The sequence below is a fragment of the Taeniopygia guttata genome, chromosome 3 (assembly GCF_048771995.1).
Source record: "Taeniopygia guttata chromosome 3, bTaeGut7.mat, whole genome shotgun sequence".
Lineage (NCBI taxonomy): Eukaryota > Metazoa > Chordata > Aves > Passeriformes > Estrildidae > Taeniopygia > Taeniopygia guttata.
The window spans coordinates 54,172,714-54,196,966 of NC_133027.1; the positions used below are offsets into that span (position 1 = coordinate 54,172,714).

The 24,253-nt window shown below is 40.1% G+C and overlaps 1 protein-coding gene across 1 annotated transcript in view; it reads left to right on the plus strand.

Moving 5' to 3' along the window:
• RSPO3 (R-spondin 3) overlaps positions 1-7,811 on the plus strand; it is a 58,996-nt gene extending 51,185 nt beyond the window's left edge. Inside the window, exon 5 of the mRNA XM_030267835.4 lies at positions 6,765-7,811. Coding sequence (XP_030123695.1) covers positions 6,765-6,958 — 194 coding nt within the window. The 3' untranslated portion in view covers positions 6,959-7,811. The remainder of the gene's footprint in view (positions 1-6,764) is intronic.
• Positions 7,812-24,253: the final 16,442 nt, after the last annotated feature.

Sequence of the window (24,253 nt, forward strand, 5' to 3'; positions counted from 1 at the left end):
CACTACTCTCTGCCTGCTTTATGCCAATGGCTATGGAGCAGGCCTGAGCTATTTCTGTATTTGGAAACAACATTCTCATTCCCACTAATGTGCCTCTTTCAGCGCTGTTCTTGCAAGGACAAATTAGCACACACAATGTAAATAAGAACATTTTTCAAGTAATTGCAATCCAGTAGTCCAGATCCTATTTTCAGAGGCAAACGAACCTTAAGGATCCTCAAAGACATTTAAAATCTATGTCTAGAGTAGTATTTCCACACTTAAGGGGAGATAGGACACATAAGAACAAGTAAATTACCAAGATCCATAATACATTTGCTCAGCCATAAGTATCAATAGCTTTTGAGGTATAGCATCATCATAGAATCACAGGATGGTTTGGACTAGAATGGGCCTTAAAGATCATCCAATTCCAATCCCCTGCCATGGGCAGGGACGCTTTCCACTAGGCTAAGTTTTTGAAGTTCTACACAACCTGGTCTTGAACATTTCCAGAAATGGGGCAGCTAAAGCTTCTCTGGGTAACATGTTCTAGAATTTCTTCCTAAGATCTAATCTAAACCTACTGGTCTTCATTTTAAAGACATTCGTCCTTGTCCTGTCACTACCTGCCTTTGTCAAAAGCCCCTTTCCGTTTTTCTTGTAGGCCCCCTTTAGGTACTATAAGGCCACAATTAGGTCATACCAAAGCCATCTCTTTTCCAGGCTGAACAATCCAAATTCTCTCAGTCCTTCCTCACAGGAGAGGGGCTTCACCCCTATAATCATCCTGGCGTCCCTCTCCTGGACTTGCTCTAAAAACTCAGTGTCCTGCCTGTGCCTGGGACCCCAGAGCTGGATGCAGTGTTCCAGGCAGGGTCTTACAAGAGAAGAGGGGCAGAAACCCCTCCCTCGCTTTGCTGGACATGTTGCTTTGGATGCAATCCAGGACATCATTGGCTTTCTGAGCTGCAGGAGCACATTGCTGGGTTATGTCCAGCCTCATCCATCAGCATTCCCAAGTCCTCCTCAACAGGGCTGCTCGCCATCTGTTCACCCCCCAGCCTGTACAGACACTGCGAGTTGTCCCAACAGAGGCGCAGCACCTTGAACTTGGTCTTGTTAAACCTCATGAGAGTCCCAAGGACTCACTTTTTGAGCTTGTCCAGGTATCTTGGATTATCTAAGATCACTAAATAGAACTATGGATACGACACATACCTTAAGATCAGTATCCATCTGGACTGGTATGGAAACCAGGTAGGCTATCATCATGCATCTCAACAGCAGGAGAACCAAGGTTTGACCAAGTTATTTGCTCCTTGAATGTCTTTGGACCTTAACTCTGTTAAAAATTTTACCTATATTCTCTTCAGCATTTGGAACAACTTCAGCAGTAAGGCAGGCCAGGAAATGCACTAAGTCATGTAGCATTTAGATTGTTCTGAAGTTGTTGACCCTCACACTCTGGTTACCCAGAAATCTAATGATTATAAAATAGGGCCACAATAGCTAAGGAAAAAAAAAAAAAAAAAAAAAAGACAGCTGTGAAAAAAGTTATGCAGTTATGCTGGTTAATCTTCAAAAAGACATACCAGATGAATCAGCCACTTGTGGCTTGGGAATGAAAGGAGAAAGTCCATTGCATCACTGGGCAGCTGGGGGTTTGGAGGGATGTTATCTTGGCAAGTAGTGTGAGTACATGCTACAGGCTATGTTCCAGAAAAAAAATGTGTCACTTTTCTTGAAAATGAGAATGATCTGCTCATTTGCATAATATGGCATGACTGTGTTGTTGACAGAACTAGAGTAAGGGAGTTCAGAGCCCAGGGCATGCTTCTCTTCCTGGTTTCTTTGCTCAGCATGGTTTCTTTGCGTCATGCTGGTGTTGTCCAGGCCCCATGATGAGGAAAGCATGACAGACTTTTAATCTAAGAGGACTAAAAATGCCTCTGAGAAGGGTGTGGACAGGTGGGAAGGAGAGCTACACTTAACCTTTAGATTCTGTCCCATGCCTCATAGGTTACAGAGGGATTGGGGCACTGGTACTGTAGGACCAGTGCTGACAGTGCTCGAGCAGCCAGGAAAGCGCCGAGAGGTCAGACAAGGCTGTGAGGGGTGTGAAAGAACACGTTACAGCAGTGGCTTGTGGTCTTTTCTTGCAGCTCTTCAGCTTATTACAGTATAGTTGGGAGAATTTGTGGTCCGTGGTGACAGTCACAGTAGAAGCAGTGGGAGCATTCCAAAGCGAGGCCTGTTACATCAGTGCCTGCAATCCCAACAGGAACAGTTCCATGATGCTCTTGCTCCCTTTGCTCTCCCATGGTAAATGGCTTCTTGGGAGTGATGAAAGAAATACAGTCATTACAAACGTCTGATGCCAGATTCTCATCCCTCTGGGATTTCCATGAAGCCTACCCTGTAAGACTTCTCCCCATCAAAGTGAAGCAGTTTGCACAATCAGATTTTATGTCTTCCTGTGGTGTTTTTGGATTTCAACACCCAAGTCTCCTGTAATAATTACAGCTGAATATAATAGGTGGGACTAAGTGACAATCCTTAAAGCATAAGAAATCTGTCACTTGTGGTAGTTAATCCATGTCAGCCATGATTTTCTAAGTAACTGTCTGTCATATAGTCTTTTGAGTACCAAGGCCTCCCAAGTCATGGCCAACGCGTCCTCCCGCTAATCCATAAAATACAGCTGCACATCTAGTGAAAATCTGATGAGGTAATGCAAAGGCTTCTCTAAAATACCCTGGCTTGTTTAAATGGATGTATTCAGACATGGATTGCATAAATACAGACACAGGAATCTCTTTGACCCGGGGCTATAAAATGTATTCACAAGAACTCAGCACCTTGAATCTGATTAGACATGTAATTATATTGTTATCCGAACTAATTTTATGTCTGCATTTAATTTGAACTACTGCACTTCTCAAAATTATATCAAGCCACTAGATTTTCATCAATAAAGGAATTTGCTATTATTAGATGCAGCAAGGTATCTCCTATGTACCAGAAAACTCACAGTGACAGCAGATCAATTCCTCCAGTACAGTTGTCTGTACAAAGCTTTAGTTTGAACATAAAAGCTATTTTAACACCAATTAATTACTCTATTGTAATATATATTGCAAGTATTACACATTCATAATACAATAGTTGTAATATATAATATCAGAGATGTATTAGAGTCTCATTAATACTTCTCTGATATTATAAACATTCTCTTCATAAGCAAGACACTCTATTGGAAAATATTTCCTCCCCTGTCTAAAAATCCTTTTTTTTTTTTTTTTAATTTCGAACGGTTGTATTGAATCAATAAGAAGAAATAAACGTTAGTAACTTTAGTGCATCACAGTAAGAATTCCGAGACTCATCGGGAAAGCTCACCCGCAGGCAAAACAAGCAGAGACAGCCGGCAGAGCGGCAGGAAGGGCACGGGCGGGACTTTAGGACACGACCGGAGGGGACGGGACGGGAACCTGCGGCCGCGGAGCCGCCCCCGCCCCGCGCCCCGCCTGGCGCGGAACCGCGGCGCTCCCGCGCGGGCGGCACGGGCACTACAGCACCGAGACACACACGTGCATTAAATGGTACGGGCTTCGGCCCGGGAGAACTTCCTACAAGCACATTCTTCGTAAATGAAATCGAAATTCCAGGACAATATATTCCTCCAGGTCGTGTTATTGCATGGCTTATTTCTTCGCTGAGTTCCAGTGTTAATAATGGCCTTGCCTTGTCATCTTCTTCAAAGGCAAAGTAGGTCAGAGAAATATAGAATGGTTTGGGTTGGAAGGGGCCTTAAACGTCATCTAGTTCCAGCACCCCTGCCGTGGGCAGGAGCATCTTCCACAAGACCAGGTTGCTCCAAGCCTGTTCCAAGCTGGCCATGAACACTTCCAGGGATAGGGCATCCACAGCTTCTCTGGACAACTTGTATCAGTATTTCACCACCCTCACAATAAAGAATTCCCTCCTAACATCTAACCTAATATCTTCTCTTTTAGTTTAAAACCTCTCCCCCTTGTCCTATCACTATCTGTCCATATAAAGAATTATTCTTCATCTTTTTTTATAAGCTCTCCTTAAGTACCGAAAGGCCAACTCTTATTCAGAGATGAACTTGTAAACATAATGGCCATGTAATTTTTGCACTTTTCATTTCACAGATAGACAAATGCCCAAATTTTCAATGAATTTCCACACTACCTGATACCCAGTTCAATATGCTGCTATGAAGTGAGTTTCAGCCAGTAGAAGAAAGTAGAAAAAATATTCAAGAACAAATCTCTGGAAAGAAGAGAGAAGTGATATAAAGAGGAAGGGTGATGTACACAAAAATGGGGCTCCAGCTATATCCCAATGCTAGCAGAGAACTGCTGGTAGAATCTTCTCTCAGGTCTAAACTGAAACACAGACTGACTAGGAGTAACATTACACTGTCACATAAAAATTCTCATTTTAAAAATAGTAGTGAAAGGAACTAAAGAGCCAGCAAAGCTGACCCGTCTATTCTATATTGCTTTACCATAACATTGTAGGTCTAGAGGTCAGATCTTTTCACAAATGGCAGCAGAATGGACTTGGTAACATTAAACCATGTACAAAACTGCACAGAGGACTCCAAACTAGCTATCCTCAGAGTAGAAGAGAATTACGACTCAGTTTTAAGTCTTTTCCAGAGATCCAGTTTTCCTTGTCATTTGTAAAGATACCAGTTTGATTCAAACAGAAACAGTAAAGCTGTGCCTAGATAAGTCTCTAGCTAGACAAAGTTATCTTATTCTTAGTATATCTACACACATATAAATACATATATCATATACATATATCCTGGTCCATGACTGAATGGGAAACCATTACATGTCATTCCAACATATTTAAAGAACTGTGGCTGGGAAGTCACAGCTGAATGATTTTGGCTAATCACCAAGTGAGTAATGTCAAACACTGAATGTCTGGACAGTTTCCATTCAAATAACATTTCATCTTGGGCCAATAGTATTTATAAACCACTGGATGAAATCCCATACTGTCATTTATCCATTAGTAAGAGACAGCATTACAGCTGGTTAAGATGCAGCCTTACTTCTGCATAGAGGTCTCCCAGTTGTCCCAGTGGTACTAGCTCTTTCTGAGCCTCCCATGCCAGTTCTGTAGTCTCCCCTGCTCACCTCTGTGCATTCTAGATGGTATTTATAAATTCAGAGAGGGATTCAGCAGGTATGTGGGTGTATATTCAGGTAATCTCTGACTGGTTCCCTGAAATTTAAGGTGTCATTTTACGTTTAAAGTTTTACTGTTTCAGAAACAACGAATGATAAAGGCAGATATTGGTCACTATTTGACATGTGTATCTAAACCTTCCATTGCTCTCCAATCCCAGGCAGTGGTGGTAAAGAATGGAGAAGCTGTAAAATATTCCCATAGATCTACACAAGAAGAAGTAGAAGATAGAGCATATTTTTACATCTTGATCTTGCTCCTTGCTTTCTGCTTTCTCTTAGCCTCCTCTAAATCTCTCTTCCTTTATCTGACCTGTACCCTGAAACTCCTTGGATGGTTATCTGTTCTCAGAACAAAGCCACTTCCCCTGCAGCTCCCTCATTGTGACATACTCCCACAGATCTCAGTGAGGCATCAAAAACCATTGTCTTTGGTTTTGAGGCAGGAATGGGCAAAATTGATAAAAATTTATCACCATCAACAGCAAGAGTTACTCCCAGGTTTATGTAACTCCCTCTACACTGGTGTAGGAAAGCCTGGATTATCTCTGCTAAAATTTAAAAACAAAAAGTATTCTCTCTGTAACAAAAAAGGATAGATTACTTTACTAGTATCATTACTGAGATATCATAAAAGAGAGTTTATCCAGATGTTTTTCAATACTTGTCCAGAAATTTCTCCATGTAAGAAGGTATAGGAGTCAGTATGACATTCTATCAAGAAAGCCTCCAGAGAAGTTGCCTTTGAAGATTTCATTTGGATTCATCTAACTACAGGTGAATTTCAGCTGCATAGCTCAGTGGTTACACACACACACACAGACTAATCTGTTTTAGGCTCGTGTGTAAGTACATGTTCAAGTCAATATCATTCCTGCACTGGTTTGTAAAGCTAAGAAACAGAATCATAGAATCACAGAAGTGTTTTGATTGGAAAGGATCTTTGAAGATCACCCCTGCCATGGGTAGCAACATCTTTCACTAGATCAGGTCGCTCAGAGCCCAATCCAGCCTGACCTTGAACAATTCTGGTGATGTGGTATCCATAGCTTCTGTGGGCAGCCTGTTCCAGTACCACACCACACTCAGCATAAAATATTTCTTCCTCACGTTCAAGCATAAATGTGCTCTATTATATCATCTCCACGGCCAATATACAAAGTTTTAACGTTCCTAAGGGGACAGGATGCTTTAATGGAGAGGTCTGTAGCAGCAACAAATTCCCCAACATCTCACCTCATTTAAAGCAATAAAGCAGTTGAATACCTAATTTTGTGACAATGGTCTAGAGTTTGATTTGAGACACCTTTTAGTCTGAAGACCATCACACACCTGTGATGGAGCAGACGCTTTGCCGTGAGATTAATGTTGCAATACCAAGAATCCCCTGGGATGTGGGTGTGGTGAAAGGACATTTCCAAATACCAGTGTTCAGCCCTTAACAGGAGGTGCTAAACCAGGGCTGGTGTGACAGGTTATGGCAACATGAGGGACTCAGAAATTTCAATAGTCTGAGCAAATCTTCTAATGTGCCATCATTTCTTTCAGGGAAAAAAAATAGGGAGGAGAAAAGAAAAAAATCCAACAAAGATGAAAGCAAGGAGACAAGACAGGAAAGCAAAGGGCGAGCAGCCCGAAGACAAAACCGAGAACAGAGGGAAAACAACAACAAAACGCAGCCGAAGAAAAGGAAAGCCCCAAACAAAGAACAGGACCTGGCACCCGTTGACACTGCACATTAATGGCCCTCCATGATTGTTTAAGTCTTATGATGCTGCTATCTCTACCAGATCGCCCTGACAGGTGTTTCAACCATTCAGGCTGCAAATGGACAATGCTACCAGTTATTATTAAACTTTAAACAACATTCCAAATACTTCTTATATTCTCCAAGCAACCATAGTTTATTAAAGAGATTGACATGAGCCAAGGAAAAAAAAATCTAAAGATGGGATCCTTTAAAACTGTTATATTATATGCTTCCATGCATCTGTAAAAGGCAATTAAGAAATTTTGTATATAATAATAATAGGGTATAAAATATAGCAATATAATAATGAATGACTTTCAGATGAACAATGTTCTTTTTCTTTGTAAAATATTTTTCAAGTTATTGTTTAAGTATGAGGCAAGAGATATGTCTAAATCAAAGATGAAAATCGTATCCCTTCATATATTGTACATAATTAAGAGAAGGAGGAAAACATTTCTGAAGAGCCAGTAGGAGCCCAAGGTTTTACAACCTCTGGTGGAGCAGGATGGGATTGCCCTGTGTTTTCCTGGTCCATGCTCCAGACATGGGTGAGAAACATCATCAGGAGAAAGACAGCAGGGCTTCAGCTGCTGAGGAATAAGAAGCAGAAGCATCTGCAGCTTTGAAGACTGAATCCCCGAGGCAGAAGCAAACTGAGCTGAGCTCGAATAACACTCTTATCTGTGGACAACACATTGTTTTCTGGTCTAAACAGTGGTACCATGTGCTGTTTTATGCTTTTTATACCTATGTGTAACTTAAGTCTACATTTCAAATCTTCTGGTGAATGACAAATCGTATTTGTAGGAGACAACATTGAGTTAATAAAAACCAGAAAAATAGATCATGTAAGTATGTGTTTTTCACAGTGATGGTGTCACTTTTTCTGCTGGGGAAGGGAATAGTTTCATAGCTTCACAGACAGAAGAGGACAACTTACACCCACACTGTGCATCTAGCAAAAGAGTATCCACAAAAATAAATTTACAAACGTATAAAATTTGCAAACTTATGTCCAATTTTACTTAAATTCCTATTCTGGCTCTTCTATCTGACACAGCAGAAGTGAAAATCTCCACTGCTCAGATGACAAACCAAATCCTGTGGTACCATTCTGGGTATGTTAGAGGCTAGAGCGGCCCATCAGTGAAACACAGGTTATGCTACATGCTGAGTTGCTGCTTAGAAATGGACTTACCCTTTCCAGAAACATGTCGAGGAACCAACATATCTCACGATTTTTGTTCTGTTCCCATGTTTTGCCCAATGACAGCTGTCACGGAGGTAGCAGCCCACCCACTGTGGAGCGTGGACTAGAACAGGTGGCAGGAGTCAGTTCCCCTCCCTGTTCACTATTTCTGTTTATTACAAAAAAAAGACCCTGTCCAACACTGAAGCTGTCTCTCAGGCTGAGGACACCTGAGTGACAGGTGCCAGTGACTTTTCAAGTAATATCCTAATCATCCAGACAGCAATGTAGGATGGTCTCCAGCAGTTTGCTTTGTAAGAGCTTTGTCTCTAATGATACATGTAGATGCAGTAGTCTAACCACACAGTGTTTAAGGCTTCCCCAGTTTGCCTCCTACATTAATGAGAATTAACTAAAACTTTCTGTAACCAGTCCCTGATTTTATGCATTTATTATATTTTTGCATTTGAGAAGACCAAAAGGCTGAATTTTACAGAGATGAGTATCATACACATGTAACACATCTCACACACAGTGGAGTCTGAGTGGGTGAGAGAGCAAAGCAGGGTGTGCTGAATGCCTATGAGGAGCACCTAGCAGTGGGAGACTGGAGCAGGGGTGACTATTTGTGAGCTCCCAGCTCCACTGCATAACTTGTTTATACCCTTTTCCTGAGCAGTCTGGTTCCAGTCTCCCACTACTGATCCAAGCAGCTGCAGCCAAATCCCTCCACCAACACCTTCCCACCTTGTTGGCAGCAGCAGCTGAGGAGGAGTTGACCTTAGAGTAGTGGAAGGTGCAGAACATGTGTGCACCACTGAGGCTCTGGGTGATGCTGACGTAGAGAGAGAAAAGGAGAACTCCTCGTGCTCAGAAGCATGAGAAATCCTCAGATTCAGAAGCTGGCACCAGAGGAGGTGAGGGCATCACAGGGCTGAGAGGCATTGGTATCACAACAGAAAGGGGAACCCAGTGCTTCAAACCCACTCCTACAGCTGCAGTCATTCATCTGTCTGATGTGCTGGTGGGCAAACAGGGATATTCAGCTGCTTGGAAAGAATTTACTGTTCAATTTACTTCCTCCAAAGACAGGTTTTTGGCCAGATGAAGCATCCCTACTTGGATTCAGCAAACTAGGTCAGCAGCTGGACCACATGAATTGTTGCACTCAGGGAAGATTTGTCTGCAGCTCTTAAAAGTAACCAGTAGGGTTGTTTTTTCCTTGCCTTGATTAAATATAGGAGCTAAATGGCAAGGGGGTTTGGTATGGAAGAATTTATTTTGACAGAATCACAAACAAAATCTATAAAAATGAACAGGAGTGTTCAGAGAGGAATTTAAAAAAGAAGAAAAAGCAAAACTAGATGCTATACTCAGAATGTCCCTGATCTTAGTTATTCTCTACTACAACACTTGGAGGAGTCAAAGGAATGCCATTTATCTGGCAAAGATAAACAGAAGACTGGAAAAGCAGTATCAAGTAGTTCAAGAATTAGACTGAGGGAAAAGAAAAAGGGAGAAAGGAAAAGAAAGTAATTTCAGACACAAATGTGAGTTCTGTTATACACTGCCACAAAAACTGTTATTACAGATTCCCTGCTTACGCAAGAGGCAGTGACAAGTCTGTTTTACCAAGAGCTGAACTTGGAATGCTGTTACCTTTCAGCAAGAAATAAAAATGTAAACAGAATTTGGCTCATGACAGTAATAATTTATAGCATTAGTATCTGAAAAAAACATGCTACCTCTTTCCTGGAAATGCACAAGGAAGTTGCTGTCATGTTGCTTCCTCCCACACAGAAAAATGTTTGATAATATTGCCTATAGCCATGGTGAAACACTAAGAAGTATATCCAAGTCCCTCAGGCAACGAAAATTTTCTCAAGTCCTTGCACAGAATGCAAACCACCCTGCTGGTAGGTGAACTACTCAATGGGACTCCCAAGAAACTGAAGGAGAATATAGACCTTTGTAGGTCAAGTGTATTGCAATAACACCTTTTGCCCATCCAGTAATAAATGTGTAAAATCAGGAGTCAATGATCTTGCATGCTAGTGAGAGCTAGTGAGAAGTCATAGGACCTTACTGGAGAAGATTTGATTAGGTAATAGGAGTAGCTGTGACTCAATCTGTGCAAAATTTTTTCCCTGACAATTGTTTCCCAGTTAAAAAATACCTCAAAATCTTAAGAGTCAATTTGAAGTGATTCCCAGAGAATTATGAACAGCTTTTCTTAAAATGGAACCTAAATTGAATAGACATTAATTATAAGCCAAATTCATAGTGTGCTAATTATTAAAAGATAGATCTGAAATAAAATACTAAATATCAGTTAAGGCCAGTAGATAAACACACATTGAGTGTTATTTCTGACAGTTAAGCTGCTCAAGGAATTGTCATCAGTAACAAAGAGACAGAGAAAACCAAACAACTGTTATGTCCCAGGCTTCAGACCCCTCTGACCAAGCTGTAGCTTATTCTCTCACCTAAAGATCCAAATAAAGGAATCCAATGTTAAAGAGTTTAAGTGCTGAACTGCTGAACTCTTCACTAAATTTGTCCCAGCAGCTTTATTCTGAGCCACCACAGCAGAGTTGTCAGGCTGACCAGTGCACTAAATAAATGACAGGTTTTGCTATATCCTGTAGCAAAGTGGCAGCAGAAGAACCCATCAGCAGAATGAGACCATCATCATCACCATCATCCCCCACAATGAAGGTCTTATGTCTCTACCAACAGCTTCTGTGTCCTTGTGGTTGACGTGCTGACGGGAAAGCAGCACATGAATATTGTTATTAATTCAGAAGAATTCCTCCATAGCCCTCATGAGTCACTATAATTATTCTTTGTTTCTGTGGTTTTAGGCTCTGAAACTTATTGAAGGCTGAACTTTCTGATGCAGCATGAATTTACCATGACACTTGTACTTACTTGCTATGCATTGTTATTTGCAGAGACAGCTGGGTTTAGTTTGCATGGTTCTCATGAAGTTGCAGAAATTCAAACAAAAACCTCTGCATAGAATGACATAACAGCTGATCATGGGAGCTAGTCTTCAAAGTGGCATTCTGCAAGCATCAGCTGCAGCTTCAGTCTTTCCTAAGTCCCTCAGCAAGGGCTTGGTCACATTTGCAGGCTAAGATCTGCTACTTCACTGCTGTTATTTAGCACAAAGCTTACTCACTAAAGGCCTTGCACTCTTACAAGCAAGCACACTCTCTTGTTACAGATCCAGAAATAATATTCTCATGTGGCTCTTGTTAATGGGGGGTTGGATTTTTCCCAGTATTTTGCAATAATTTGGCATAATTTAAAGAGAAGTGAAGTCAGTATGTTTGTTCACCATTTTAATAATGCATCTGCCCTAACATTTTCCTCTCCTAACTTCACTCTGATACACCTAGTGGGTTTAGGCCTGCCCTTTCAGATCTGGAATGTTAATTTCATTTAAAAAGCAGGAGTACCCATTGATTGATTTGACACAGAAATTTCAGTGTTTTCATGGGCAAATTCTTGTTAATAGTGTTCTATGCTATCAGAGTGTTTCAGAGTGTCAACAAAGCAAAACCAAACCACCTTACTAGCAGACTCACCTTAATTCATGGAATTTCAGCCTGGGGAAAGAAGAGTAGGGTAAGCAGCCTCTCTTGGATAAAACTGGCAGCACAACTTCTTCTGCAGTCACTACTGTGGAAGCAGAACAAATCCTGCATGTACCACAAAAATATGAGGCAATATAGCAAGCACAGGAGAGAAAAGAGTTGGTCTGCCACCTTTAAAATGATGATGTGAACAAAATTAAACTAGTAACAGCAGCCACAGTTTCTTGTATAAAGGGAATAAAGCACTAGGATAAATGATCCCAGAGTTCATTAATTTATTTCTTGATGTGCATATAGAAGGAAACCAGAGATAAGACAAATTAAAGCAGAGAATGGAACAGCGTGCTGTCTGGTTGCAGATAAGGAAGAAGCTGAAAAACATTCTGTCACTATTTTTTAATCTATTCATTAAGTAATCCCTACTCGTTTATAGTATCCTCCAGTACTCTTGTGTCTAAACAGGTTATTAAAGTTCTACAGATGTTCTCACAGACATTGTCCAGGTCGAAGCAGTACAGGAACTAATATCTTGCTCTAGTAAAACTCTGGTGTTTTCCCAGAATATGACATTAAGTAACTGCTTCTGTGATTTTGAGGTAATTTTTGTGATTGAAAAAGAGGAGGCAGTTCCCTTCCTACTTTAGGCTATAGCACAAAATACCTGGTTTTACAAATTATTCAATCCTTACTATATCATCCATGTACTGTTTAAATACATAGAAGTTCATATAGGAAGCTGCCATGAGAAAGGAAAATGTGGGTAATATTTCTTAATGAAATCAGCACAATCTGCTCAGGGCTGTGTTCCTTTTTCATAAAAAATGATATATTGTTTTAGTCTGCTGTCAAAGTTGAACAATGGTACAAACTGAAAAACATCTCATAGCAAAAGAACAATTCCAAATGGTAAAGGAGGTGATTTTTCACAGTGATGCTTTGTTCATAAAATAAACCTCCAGTGAGCAAATTACAACAGAATCTGTCCTATAGCTATTCTAATAATTCTGTTCTCTGACAGTTTCAGACGGCAGGAGGGAACTAAAAATGGGTAAACTATGTCCACAAGACACTGATGGATAACCACGTATTCCTGCTAGTTATTGGAAAAGTAATATCCAAAATTACAAACTCAGGTCATCCTTTTATCAGCCCTTCCCTCCCCCACCCCCCCCCGCCCCACCACACTCCCCCATTTCTCCTAAACCAGTTGATAAAAAAGCATCTGGTTTTGCAAGCCATAGACCAAATAATGAGCAAGGAACTCTCAGCCTGTTTGTAAACCAGGAGATTTTTTGAACAGTGGCTGAAGAGAACAATCCTGTCATGTTTGGTGATAATATCTCCCATGTCAGAGGTTTATGTCCTGTTGTCACTCTGTTCACTAATAATACCTGAGATATTACTCTCTTCTAGTCTGTTACTTCCATTAAAGAGTGACTTTGACCATTCACAGAGTGTGAGGAGCTTCTATTTTTTCCAGATGCTAGTTACTTCTTTCTAAAACATTTTTCTATGCACCAGCCCCTGCCTTCTGTTCCGTAGATGCGCCTCATGTAGGATAGCCAACCCAGTTCTGCTGAGAACAAGACTGAGTGGTTTGGATGTCTCATCTGCTCGTGTGTGTGACTGGAGTTAGGGATGGAAGGACTGGTTGAGACTGCATTTTGGATCAAACACCTCTAAAAGAGGGAGGATATTCGATAAGCCAAAATTATACTTTAAAATACCTTGAAAGCCTGTGGGAGATCATTCACTCAATTTAGTCTCTTGTAGTCATCTTTGAGATGAATCCCGGGGTAGAGCCTGACCTCATGGGCTACAGCTTTGGCCCATTTCTACACCTTTGGAATATACTGTGTTATTTCTGTATTATTCTCCTCACTACAGATGCTCAACTCACTTCCTAATGGGATTTGTAAAAAATGAACAGTCTTCTTGAATGTTAATTAAGTTGTTTACATTATAGTTAATGAATAGTGAGGGCTGAGCCACCTGCTACTCTCCATCCTGACAAATCCTCTTTGGAGTACCTTTTGGTGATAGCTTCCCAGATAATCTTGAACAAGAGCACAGATTCTACTCCTTATGAATCCTTTTACCTTGCTGGCATTATCCAAGCTCCAGTAGTGCATCAAATTATGTAATTAGCATCCCTCATCTGTGGTTTCTTTTCACAGCCTGTTTCTTACAACCTTACATTTGCTATGCCAAATGCATTACTGAAGTCTAGACATATTGTACTTGCTGATTAGAAGAAAAGAAAAAGAAAAAGTATTCTTATGGCAGTAGAAGTCTTGCTTGAGATATTAAATTCTTGTTTTGGTTTGTTTTCCTTTTTTTATACAAGACAGAAATGCCAACACAAGGAAATTTCTTAAGCACGTGCACCCAGAGACTTACATTTTCAAGATTAATCCCAGGGGAAAGAAAAGAGTGATAATTAAAAGTAACTATTGAAAGTCAGCTGGGCACCTTAAGCTGAAATTCTGGTGCACCATTAGGGGGCCATCTCAATATAAGATCTTAAGAATGAAGGTTTTAGAAAGACTTAGAAGTTTTATTCAGCTGAGACAGACTTGCTCAGGGATAAGTAAGAATTCTTTGCAATTTTCTCATGGGTCCTGTAGGATCCTAGGAGCAATTTCTTACATTAGGAAGTGCAGGTCCACTGCACTTTAGTGTCCGTCAGTGGGTGGTTAAGAAGCACAATGCACACATTGTACCTAGGCTGTAATTGAAGAGGTATCAGCTATTTTTCAATATAGAAAGCTTTGTCTTCTGACTGCAAGAATAAATAATCCATCACTCAGGAATGCTGAATAGTCATCATTTTGGGCCTATAAATCATACTTAGTGTGTTTTATAACCAGTTTTACTGAAATGTTACTTCATAAAAAATCACAGTAGCAGCACCTTGCATTGTGTTATTTATTGCTACAAGGGGGAGCTGCAGAAGCATCCTTCTCATGGTTCAGCCTTCTCCCCCTGTGGGAGAGCAATAACTGCCATGTTTTGAAGAACAGTTGACAGTATCAAAAGGAATTTCTGTATTAATTTGAAAAGTGTACATTCTGTGCTTGCTATAAGGAAACAGGTGATGCAAAGCACTCAGAGGATTACTTAAAGAATGCACTGACAGCACTTAAACAGCTTTTACCTTGATTTCTTAAATAGTGACATAGATCTGTAGTCAAGGCATCTTTGCACATGATTTGTGCAAGCAGTAACAGCGACTTACAATTCTGTATAAAGCTGTCTATACAAACACAAGTTCCCTTGCTCAAGCTCTGCTGAAGCTGGTCTGAAGTTCCCATGATTTCTTTCCTCAGCTAAGCACAAGAACAAATCTCTCAGAAGGCTGTGGCCAAAGGCTAAGAAGGTTCCTGTGGGCTCCTGTAAAGCAGCAAGATGAAAATCAAAGAGGAGAATGCAGATCACCACATGAAGGCAGGAGCATACAAATTCAGAGAATAAGAAGAAAAGGTCCCCTAGGCAGCAGTGGTAATTCACAGCTGAATGTAAACAGTGTCATATCACAAAGAAAGCAAACATTGCACTGGAGCACACATGCAGAAATATAGCCTGTAATAGATATAAAACAATTCTTCTGTTCTACTCAGTATTGCCAGAAGTATCAGCTGAAGTATAATGTCCCCTTAAGGTATCACAGTTAAAGAAAGAAGTGGTATAACTAGAAATTGTTCAGGAAAAAAACACTGAGAATGATCAAAGCTTCAAAAAAAAAAAGCTTCAGAAAAATGTTCCCACACCTACCTACCTATGAAGCAGATAATAGCCATACAGCAGCACTGCCAAGGATGAAAGGGATATGGCCACAAATGGGAATCAGCTGAAGGAAACAGAAATAAATAATTCTTTATCTGTACAAATTTCTCCCTTTCTAGATATACTAAACAATATAACTCACTGATGGCATTTAGCAAAAGAGAAAACAAAACACAAGACACCCAGCACTATAATTAACATATCTCTTCCATCCCATCTGTAGCCAGTACCTAATTTTACCCTTTCTCAGGATGTGCGTGTTTGCATTCCTAGCTCCCTCATTCATTATTTTAGAAAAGAATAACACCTTTCCTACTCTTTTCCAAATAAAATTTATTCTCCTTGTTTCCCAGTGATTCAAACAAACACTGAAGCCTCCTAATTTGGAAGAAAAATGCAAAACATAAATGTTACCATCTTTCTTAGAGGAAAAAAATTGTGCTACCATGCTGGAAAACTGGTAGTGAGCTAGCCTAGCAAATTTCTACCTTGATGGCCACTTTCACCCTAATTTGGGGAGGAAAAAAAATTGTCTGCAAAGCAGGTGTTCAACAGACAGATCCTGAGCTACCAGTCAGCATGCGTAGACTTCCTGATATCGAAATAATCCTCCCACTCCAAGGGTATCCTGAAAATGAGGATTCCATACAGGTATCCTTAGAAAGCAGAGCAAAGAGCTATCTGTATAGTCAGAATTAAAAAGTGAATTCTTGGACTGAATCTCCCGGTGTGTGCATCCATGTCTATGTCTACCCAAGGAAGTGATTTATTTCATGTATACGCTGTTACCTGCAAGTAAGTCAAACACATGCAAAGGGACAGGGAGAGTCCTATACTCCAAATACCTGGATCTAGGACAGTGACATTTCACTGGACTAGTAGACAGGTGGGTTCACAGCTGAGTGCCCCAATTTGGAGCAGACATCCAAGCAGAGCAGCATTCCTATTGTGTGACTGCTCCAATTCAGACCATGCATGCTAAGGCAGCTAGGATCACATGGCCAGGAAGCAAAGCAGCATCTGCTAAAAGAAAACCTGTTTTGAGATCTCTGACACTGGCCTCAGTGGCTGAGCAGGGTTACATCTTCTCACCAGCAAAGCATGGGTGTGCAGGGCAGAAAGTGATGTGGCTGCTGAACTGATGTGAGCACAAGGAAGGATCCATTTGAAGAAAGCAGTGGTTTAAGGAGTCCCTCCAGAGGCACTACAGGAGGCAGAAAAACAGAAGTGTAGAGAATGAATGAAGTTACATGAACAACTGATGGGATAGGAAATCTGGCTAAAATATTAAGGCAGTAAAACATATTTTACCTGGAACTTCTTGATTTCTAGCTCTGAATCATGTTTTTTCTTCAAAAATTTCATTACAAAAAGAAAAGACCTAGTCATCTGTCTTTAGTTTTGACCCTAGACATGCAGGGTATTCCAGACTGCACAGATGGTTGCAGCCTTAAACCTGGAGATAGGATGTGAGTGGGCGAGTCACATTAAAATTGTTCTTTCTTTTCTGACTCATTGCAGTTTTGTATTTCAAATTTGAAGTTGCTTTTGCACTGTCAGCCAGTTTAAATAAATGTAGCAAATTCTTTAGCTGCAATGTTCTCACTCGTTTTCCACAAAAGCTTAGGCAATACTGAAGATCTACCCGGAGACTTTTTACTGACTTTTACTATTTGTCATTGTGTCCAGATGGCCTGAACAATGTCTTCAGTTAAAATTCAATGATGTGCTAACAACACATATGAAACATAAGAATTAATGAAGATCTTGGCTTTAGCATCTGATAGTAATAAGGATGTGAAAAAATACTGACGTACACACATATCAGTATATTCTCAGCTGTAATTTAGAAAGCTTGCTTCACGGTAGAAATCTTGAAATGCTACCTTTGTCTTTTTTTTACTCTATTTTCCACGGTTCTATTAAGACAGAATGATCAAGACCAAGAGTCCCAGCAACACTCAAAGGAAAGTGAAATGCAGGCCTGAAAAAGAGCATAAGAAGGGATTTCAGCTTATTTTTATTAGCTAAAAAAAATTTCTGTGACAACTGTTTACCAGTGAGAGGCCTCCTGTATAATTTTCTGGTTTCTAGTAACTAACAGAGCCTAAGTTGCTTCCCAAGGTGTTTGAGATACATCCCTATGAGACTTTGCCTTTCTTGGCAATGTCCTGCATGGCAGGTAGGTAATGAGAGAAGCATTTCAGTGACTCAGACCACGTGGTGATGCCTCCATAACCAACAGAGAGTCAGGCATGAAGCAATCTTCATGTGGGAAAAATCTGAACCACTGATTCAGGGGTTGCTAATTGGGGATCTGAGACTCAGAGGGGCCTAACACTATCATTTTCTTCATTCTTGTGTTGTGGACTCATAATAATATGTTAATTATGGTTTTAATTTTGGAAATAGAGATCATTGTTCTCCAACACACAGGCCAGACATATAATGATTTCTTTGTTGCAAGTCTGGCAGAACACAGTGCTTCTTGTTTATAACAGCAACTGGACAATTTATTTGCATGCAGGAGGTAGTTTGTTCCACTGGATACCCTTTAGCCTTTACTTTTCCATTGTTCAGAAATAACACAGTATACTACTATTACAATTATACTACAATAAGCCTTCAATTATGGGGTAAACAAATTTAATCAACCAAGAGCATGGCTCATACATAGCTACAATTACCTGTATAGTTATGGATACTGGCAGACAACGGTACTGCCTTTCACTGCATCATGAGAAATGACATCTCTTAACTTAAATATGCTCAACTATCAGTGAGACTCCCATTGTTAAGGAATATTATGGTAATTATTCTATTATGGCATTACTCCATCTTTACTCCATCTTACTACTTACAGATGGACAGTGGAAAGATGAAAACTTTGGTGCCCCTTGAATACATTGTCCCTTTGCTGCCATCACACAGTGGGAATTTCTATGTATATCTCATATTTTAAAAAGAACACAAGTGCAATCCGATTGTTCATCGTCTGCCATCAGGACACAAAAGCTTTTGCAGCTCTGACCAGTGCAACAGTATCTCTTTTGCTCACAGCTGCCCTTAAAACCTTTGGTTTCTACCAACACATGGATGTTTGGGTAGTGATGCCCAGCAAGAAGGAGCAGCTTCTGGTGCAGGTGTCAGTGACCTGCTAGAGCACAACTCATTGGCTAAATCAGCCTCTCTGCATGACTGCTCTGTTTCAGGGATGAGGCAAAGGACAAAGTTCACACTGAGATTACCATGCCCAATTTTCACTGCTACCATGGAGGTATCTGCACAGATAAAATAAGGTGTTTAAATCCTGGTTTTGTCAATATTAAATTGGTGAATACAGTAGCGGAGGCTGGAGGGTAATGCAGTTATCCAAAGGAAGGTGCCCAGGGCTATTTTACATTTCCTGTCAAGCCTGTGCTGACTTCCAAACAGAACGTCAAAAAGGGCACGTCTCCTGTAAAGCGTGTGTCATATCTAAAATGACGCATAGCTGTCACCTGCCTTCTAAGTCACTTTGGGGCAAACTGAGTTGATCCAGTGGCTCTTCTGACTGTACTGCCCAGAAGCTCAGTGCAGCTTCCTGAACAGCTCATGGATTGCCATCCGAAATGCTCTGGGACAGCCTGCCTGGAGTTCAGATAGCACTGCCGACCTGGGTGTCCCAAAGGCACTGTGTTAGATGTACCAGCCACCAGTGGGTGTCTCAGAAACTCTACAGCATCTCAAGTGGGCCAAGACACATTCACATAGACACCTGAACCCTACCTACATTTCCACAAATTTAAATGGGTGGCACATCTTTAGACACTTAGGGAGGCTGAAGTGTATTTAATACTCATATTGAATTTCCTGGTGTGACCCAGCTTTGACCTGCTCCTTTTGGTTTAAAAGTTTATACAAAGACAGTTAAGGGCACTCAGTTAAGAGCATCAGCTCTTAAGCTGTCATAACTGGACTGTTTGTCTAGTCCAAACAAAGTTAACAATTTTAAATGAGTTTAAAATACGAGTCCTCCGTTCTTTGGCCTTTTCAGTCTACTATCACCCCAAGGGCCTCTCCAATATGGGCTTTCATTTTTTCCTATGAGATCTTGACTGCTACTGCATTTTAGCTGAGTGATCAGTCAAAGAATGTTCCTTTATAAGTTCTTGTTCTGTGTAAAGCTGTAAGTTTTCTACCAGTTTTATTTTAGTTACAAGAGTTTTGTATCCCATTGTTGGAGATAATGAAAAAATAATGCCGCAGAATCTGGGCTCCTGAAGAAGAATCAGCAGCTTTTCAGCTAACCAAAGAGGAACAATGACAGATACTATGTGCCCCACTGAAGAATAAAGCCTGATAATATCAGAGCTATAGAATGAGTAATCATACCACTGCTAACATTTTCAGCAGAAATATCCAGCTTCTACATATAGCCAGCAATTGCTAACTGTCCATCACACCTATCCAGATACCCTGAGTCCTGAATATTCCTCTGCAAATCTTGCAAAGCCTTATTCTCCCACGGAGTTCTGTAACTTATCCCTCCTGCTGTTATTTTATAGCAAATTAGAAACTGAGGAGGGAGTAATGAGGTGCAGTCAGCTACATGGTGCAAATAATCGCTCCATCAACATAATGAGTTGATATCACATCAAGCTGAACCAAAACCACCAGCACTAACTTACCTGAACCTACACAGAATATCTACTTTGCTGGGCCTAAGTATCGCAGAAATTTGCTACACAACACAAAGCACAATGTATTATCAACTGCATACATGAGGATGTATACAACTGCACACATTCATTAAAAATACATAGATACCTTTCACACTATGGAAGCTCAAATGGAAGTACAGATTCATTCATCATCTCTGCTCAAACCAAGCATTATGCCTCCTGTAAAATGTACGGCTTCATCTTTGAAATCTACAGCCTTGCAGAGACTTTAATGCGAATCACAATTAAGTTCATTCATTCATTCATATCTGTTCACCTTTTCTAGCCTTACTGCTCACTCTTTAAGCCATTACATTACACTTCAACTTTTTTTCACTATCCAACTGTGTTTGAATCTTGGATGAAATCATACGAATGAGTCTGTGGATGGTGTAGACCAATGTCACTTCACTAGAACTCAAGGAGTTAGTTATACAGCAGTGAATTTAATACAGGATCAGTGGAATAACATAGTTCCAGCATCCTGGTAAAAAGGAGTAATGGGGGCAGCCTTGAGGCCCCAGGTAAATAGATGCAATGAATTCAGCCCTCATATAAATCCAGGAATTTATAAAATTGGAAAATACAACCTACTCATCTTGCTAACCACATACCTGTGTACTTTAAAAGCTACACATTACTCATTGCTGATGTGAGTATCTGAAAATTTGCTAACTCCATAGAATGGCACTGTGCTCTGCTGGCTGTGAGTGTGTCACTGTGATATAAGGTAATACACAGCTACCAGGCAGTAGTGCTCAGTGGTGTCACAAAATGGAGAAATGTAAAAGTTAGATTTTTTCAGAGCTCATTTCAAAGTTAATGGAAATAGTGTAGCCATTTTCTTTACCTGAATTTTAAAGAGCCTTGTACAAATTCCCTGAAGAGAGAACAACAGTGAAAGAAGTGATCATCATACAACTGAATTATTTAACTGAAATCAGTGAAAATAATTCTAGAGTTAAGTGCTACTCACCAAGAAAAATGGCCAGAATTAAGTCCAAAGTGGCATCCTACCCAAAACCAGGAAGAGTGGTGAACTGAGACTCATCTGTTTCTAATATGAACCCCTCATGAGCTTTTATCAGCACTGCTGGAAGCCAAGAAGTAAGAACATCTTATTCCATAGCCTTTTCCCCCCAGCTTTCAATGCTCTGCATTGAAATAAGAACACTTCTAGAAACGCAGGTCTTGTGACGACTTCAAATGAAATAACAAAATGTCCGCTCTACTTACCTTAGCCCTTTAACAGAGTACATACTCTTGAAAATTAATGCTGCATTAATACATCAGAAGATTTTCGGGATGATAAAACAGACCTAAACCACAAACAAACTCCAAGCTAACATTATAGATGTACCAAGAAACCTAATTCACACAAGAAGCCCTGGAATAGCACTTTTAAATTCCAGTGAGATAGGTAATTATGCACTGGTGCACACAAAGGCTCAAGTGAATCATCCCCAGGGTAGCCCCACCATGAACTGAAGAAATTAATTTCATCTTGAGATCCTATCAACCAAACTAAAGAGAAGAAAAAATGCTTCAGAGAAAACCTAAGCAGAAATAAACTCAAGCATACATAATAGATACAATAATTTATTGTATGCACAATAAATGATACATAACTGCAGATTGAAAACAGCTGTTTTACCCAGAGAGTCACCTACTGACACTTAGGAAGCTGGAGAGGCTTTTGAGGTAAGCAGAATACTACCCCTTTGTAGTTTCTGTCTTCAAAGTACTGTATCTAATGAATCCTGATAAAATCCCTGCAAAACAGGTCAGTATTATAGTTCATTTCATAGCTAGTTAAAATGACCATTGATCCGGCAAATTTGGAATCCTAAATGTACTTTGATCCTTTTGTGAACTTTCCTTTCCTGCCTTCCATTTTCCTTTGCCTGCTCTCTTAATTTGGATTCATAGAGAGAATATAGTATCATTGCAGCTAATTTTTGTGATCCTGTGAAAACCACAGAACTGAAATGAACTCAATCAGAACAGCTAGGACTATTAGAGCTGAGTGAGAAGGAAATGGCTGAAGTTAAGGGATTAAGCATACAGAAGGAAAGGGCTTTGCACTCTAGGCTGCAGAAAATGCACCCCTTCACTTTTGAGATTACAAGTCATTTATCATCTCTTGGAGCACCTCTTTCTGACAAATGATCCTATCAGGGCAGCCTGCTCATGCCATTTCTAAACCAGTCTGGCAGCAAATTAAACCAGGATGTAAATTTGTCATTCTCAGCCCCTCAGAGAAGATCTACAGAGGGGTTAATTGCACTGTCATGTTTTCAAACCATTCCCTTCTATAGGAGAAGGCATAAAACTTTGCACGTGCACCCTGGGCCAGTCCAAGTGGGTTGCAGGTAGCAGGCAGTTAAACACACACTGGTATTCACACACTGATATTCACAGACATATATGGGCAGTCTATCCTGATGGATCTAATGAAACTACTTGCAGTACATAAGGTGTCTAAGTACTGGCCTGGGGGCTGTGTGGGTTATCAGAATTATTAAATTTTGACTGTATTATTTATTTTCCAAGCTATGCTGAACATCCCTTTATCAGCTTATGGACACTATCTCCCCTTACTGAATTTGTTAATCAAAGTCTAAGATATAACAGGCAGTACAGCATTACTGATTAATGCATGCATCAAATCCTCAATGAACTCCTGTCATCTCAAAGTTTAATGCCACTAAGAAATTTCGGTGTAATGCTGTCATACTGTCTCAGAACACTTTATTAGACAGATGCAAAAGCAAATGATAGTGTTTCTTCCATGTGTAATATTACCTATGCATTAAGGTAATAATGCAAAGGTAATATTACAGATGAAAGAAACACTACTGTCTCACTCTGTATGGCTCCTAGAGGTGACAACCATCAAATTGCAATTAGAAAAATTATTTAAGCATTGACTGAAATTGCTTTCTTTTCAAGATTTTACCATAACAGCTCCATCCTCTTTTTGTTCTTTTTGGAGAACAAAACACACTGCCACACACTGCAGAGAAGACCAAGGGGAGAAAAGGCCCAGGCTGTGAAGAACAGAGCTCTGCACACTGAGTCCCTCTCCACAGCATTTCCTGCTGCTGGGGAATCTGGTGACACTGTGAGAAACGATTATGAAAGCTTCAGATGATACTGCCCATCATAATGGGTCTCTCACCCAGAAAGCCACAGAGTGTAAGCATACAAGAGACCAAGGGACTGCAAAAAGCACAAGCCACCAAATAGCAAAGCAGCTGGACACCCTTTTTTTCTGAATACTGGACACCTTTTTTTCTAAAAAGCACTAAGAAATTTTTTGGGTCCTATGGAACAGGAGAAATAAGATTGAACTGTGGAATTTTCTCTATAAATTTTACTTATTACATCCTTTTCACACAACTAAAGCCCAGAGGACACAGTCACCCAGGAAAGTTTTAATTTTGAACTGATAATTTTCAAACTACAACGTCATGGACTGCTACAGCAACTACATGGAAATAGCTCCATTTAAGCTTTTGAACTATTAATCCAAATGGAACAGCATAAAATGTTCTTGGTTCTTTTATAAAATTCTAGCAAATATTTTAAACTAGCATATTTTAAATATATATATAATTACTGTAGGAGATGCTGTTTTGATGGTGATAATGTAGCATTCAAAAATATTACCTGAGAAAATAAAAATATGCCCTCTAGTGTAAAAATAGGTCCTTGCATGGAAACTATATGGTAGTTCATATTGTTATATCTAAAAGTACAAACCTAAACTTCCATTGGTTCTGTCTCCATATGGAATTTTACACCTACTGATCACTCATCAGCAGGTAGCTCAGAGGGTCTGATCCACAATGTTTGAAGACTTTGCTAACTTTCCAATAAAGCGTGGGTGTTTTCAAGCATTTTAATACAGAGTAACCCTTTTCAAAAATGTAATTCTGAGTTTGATGCCTAAGTATTTTGCAGTTTCCCAGAAAACATGAGCACAATCACTCAATAAGCTT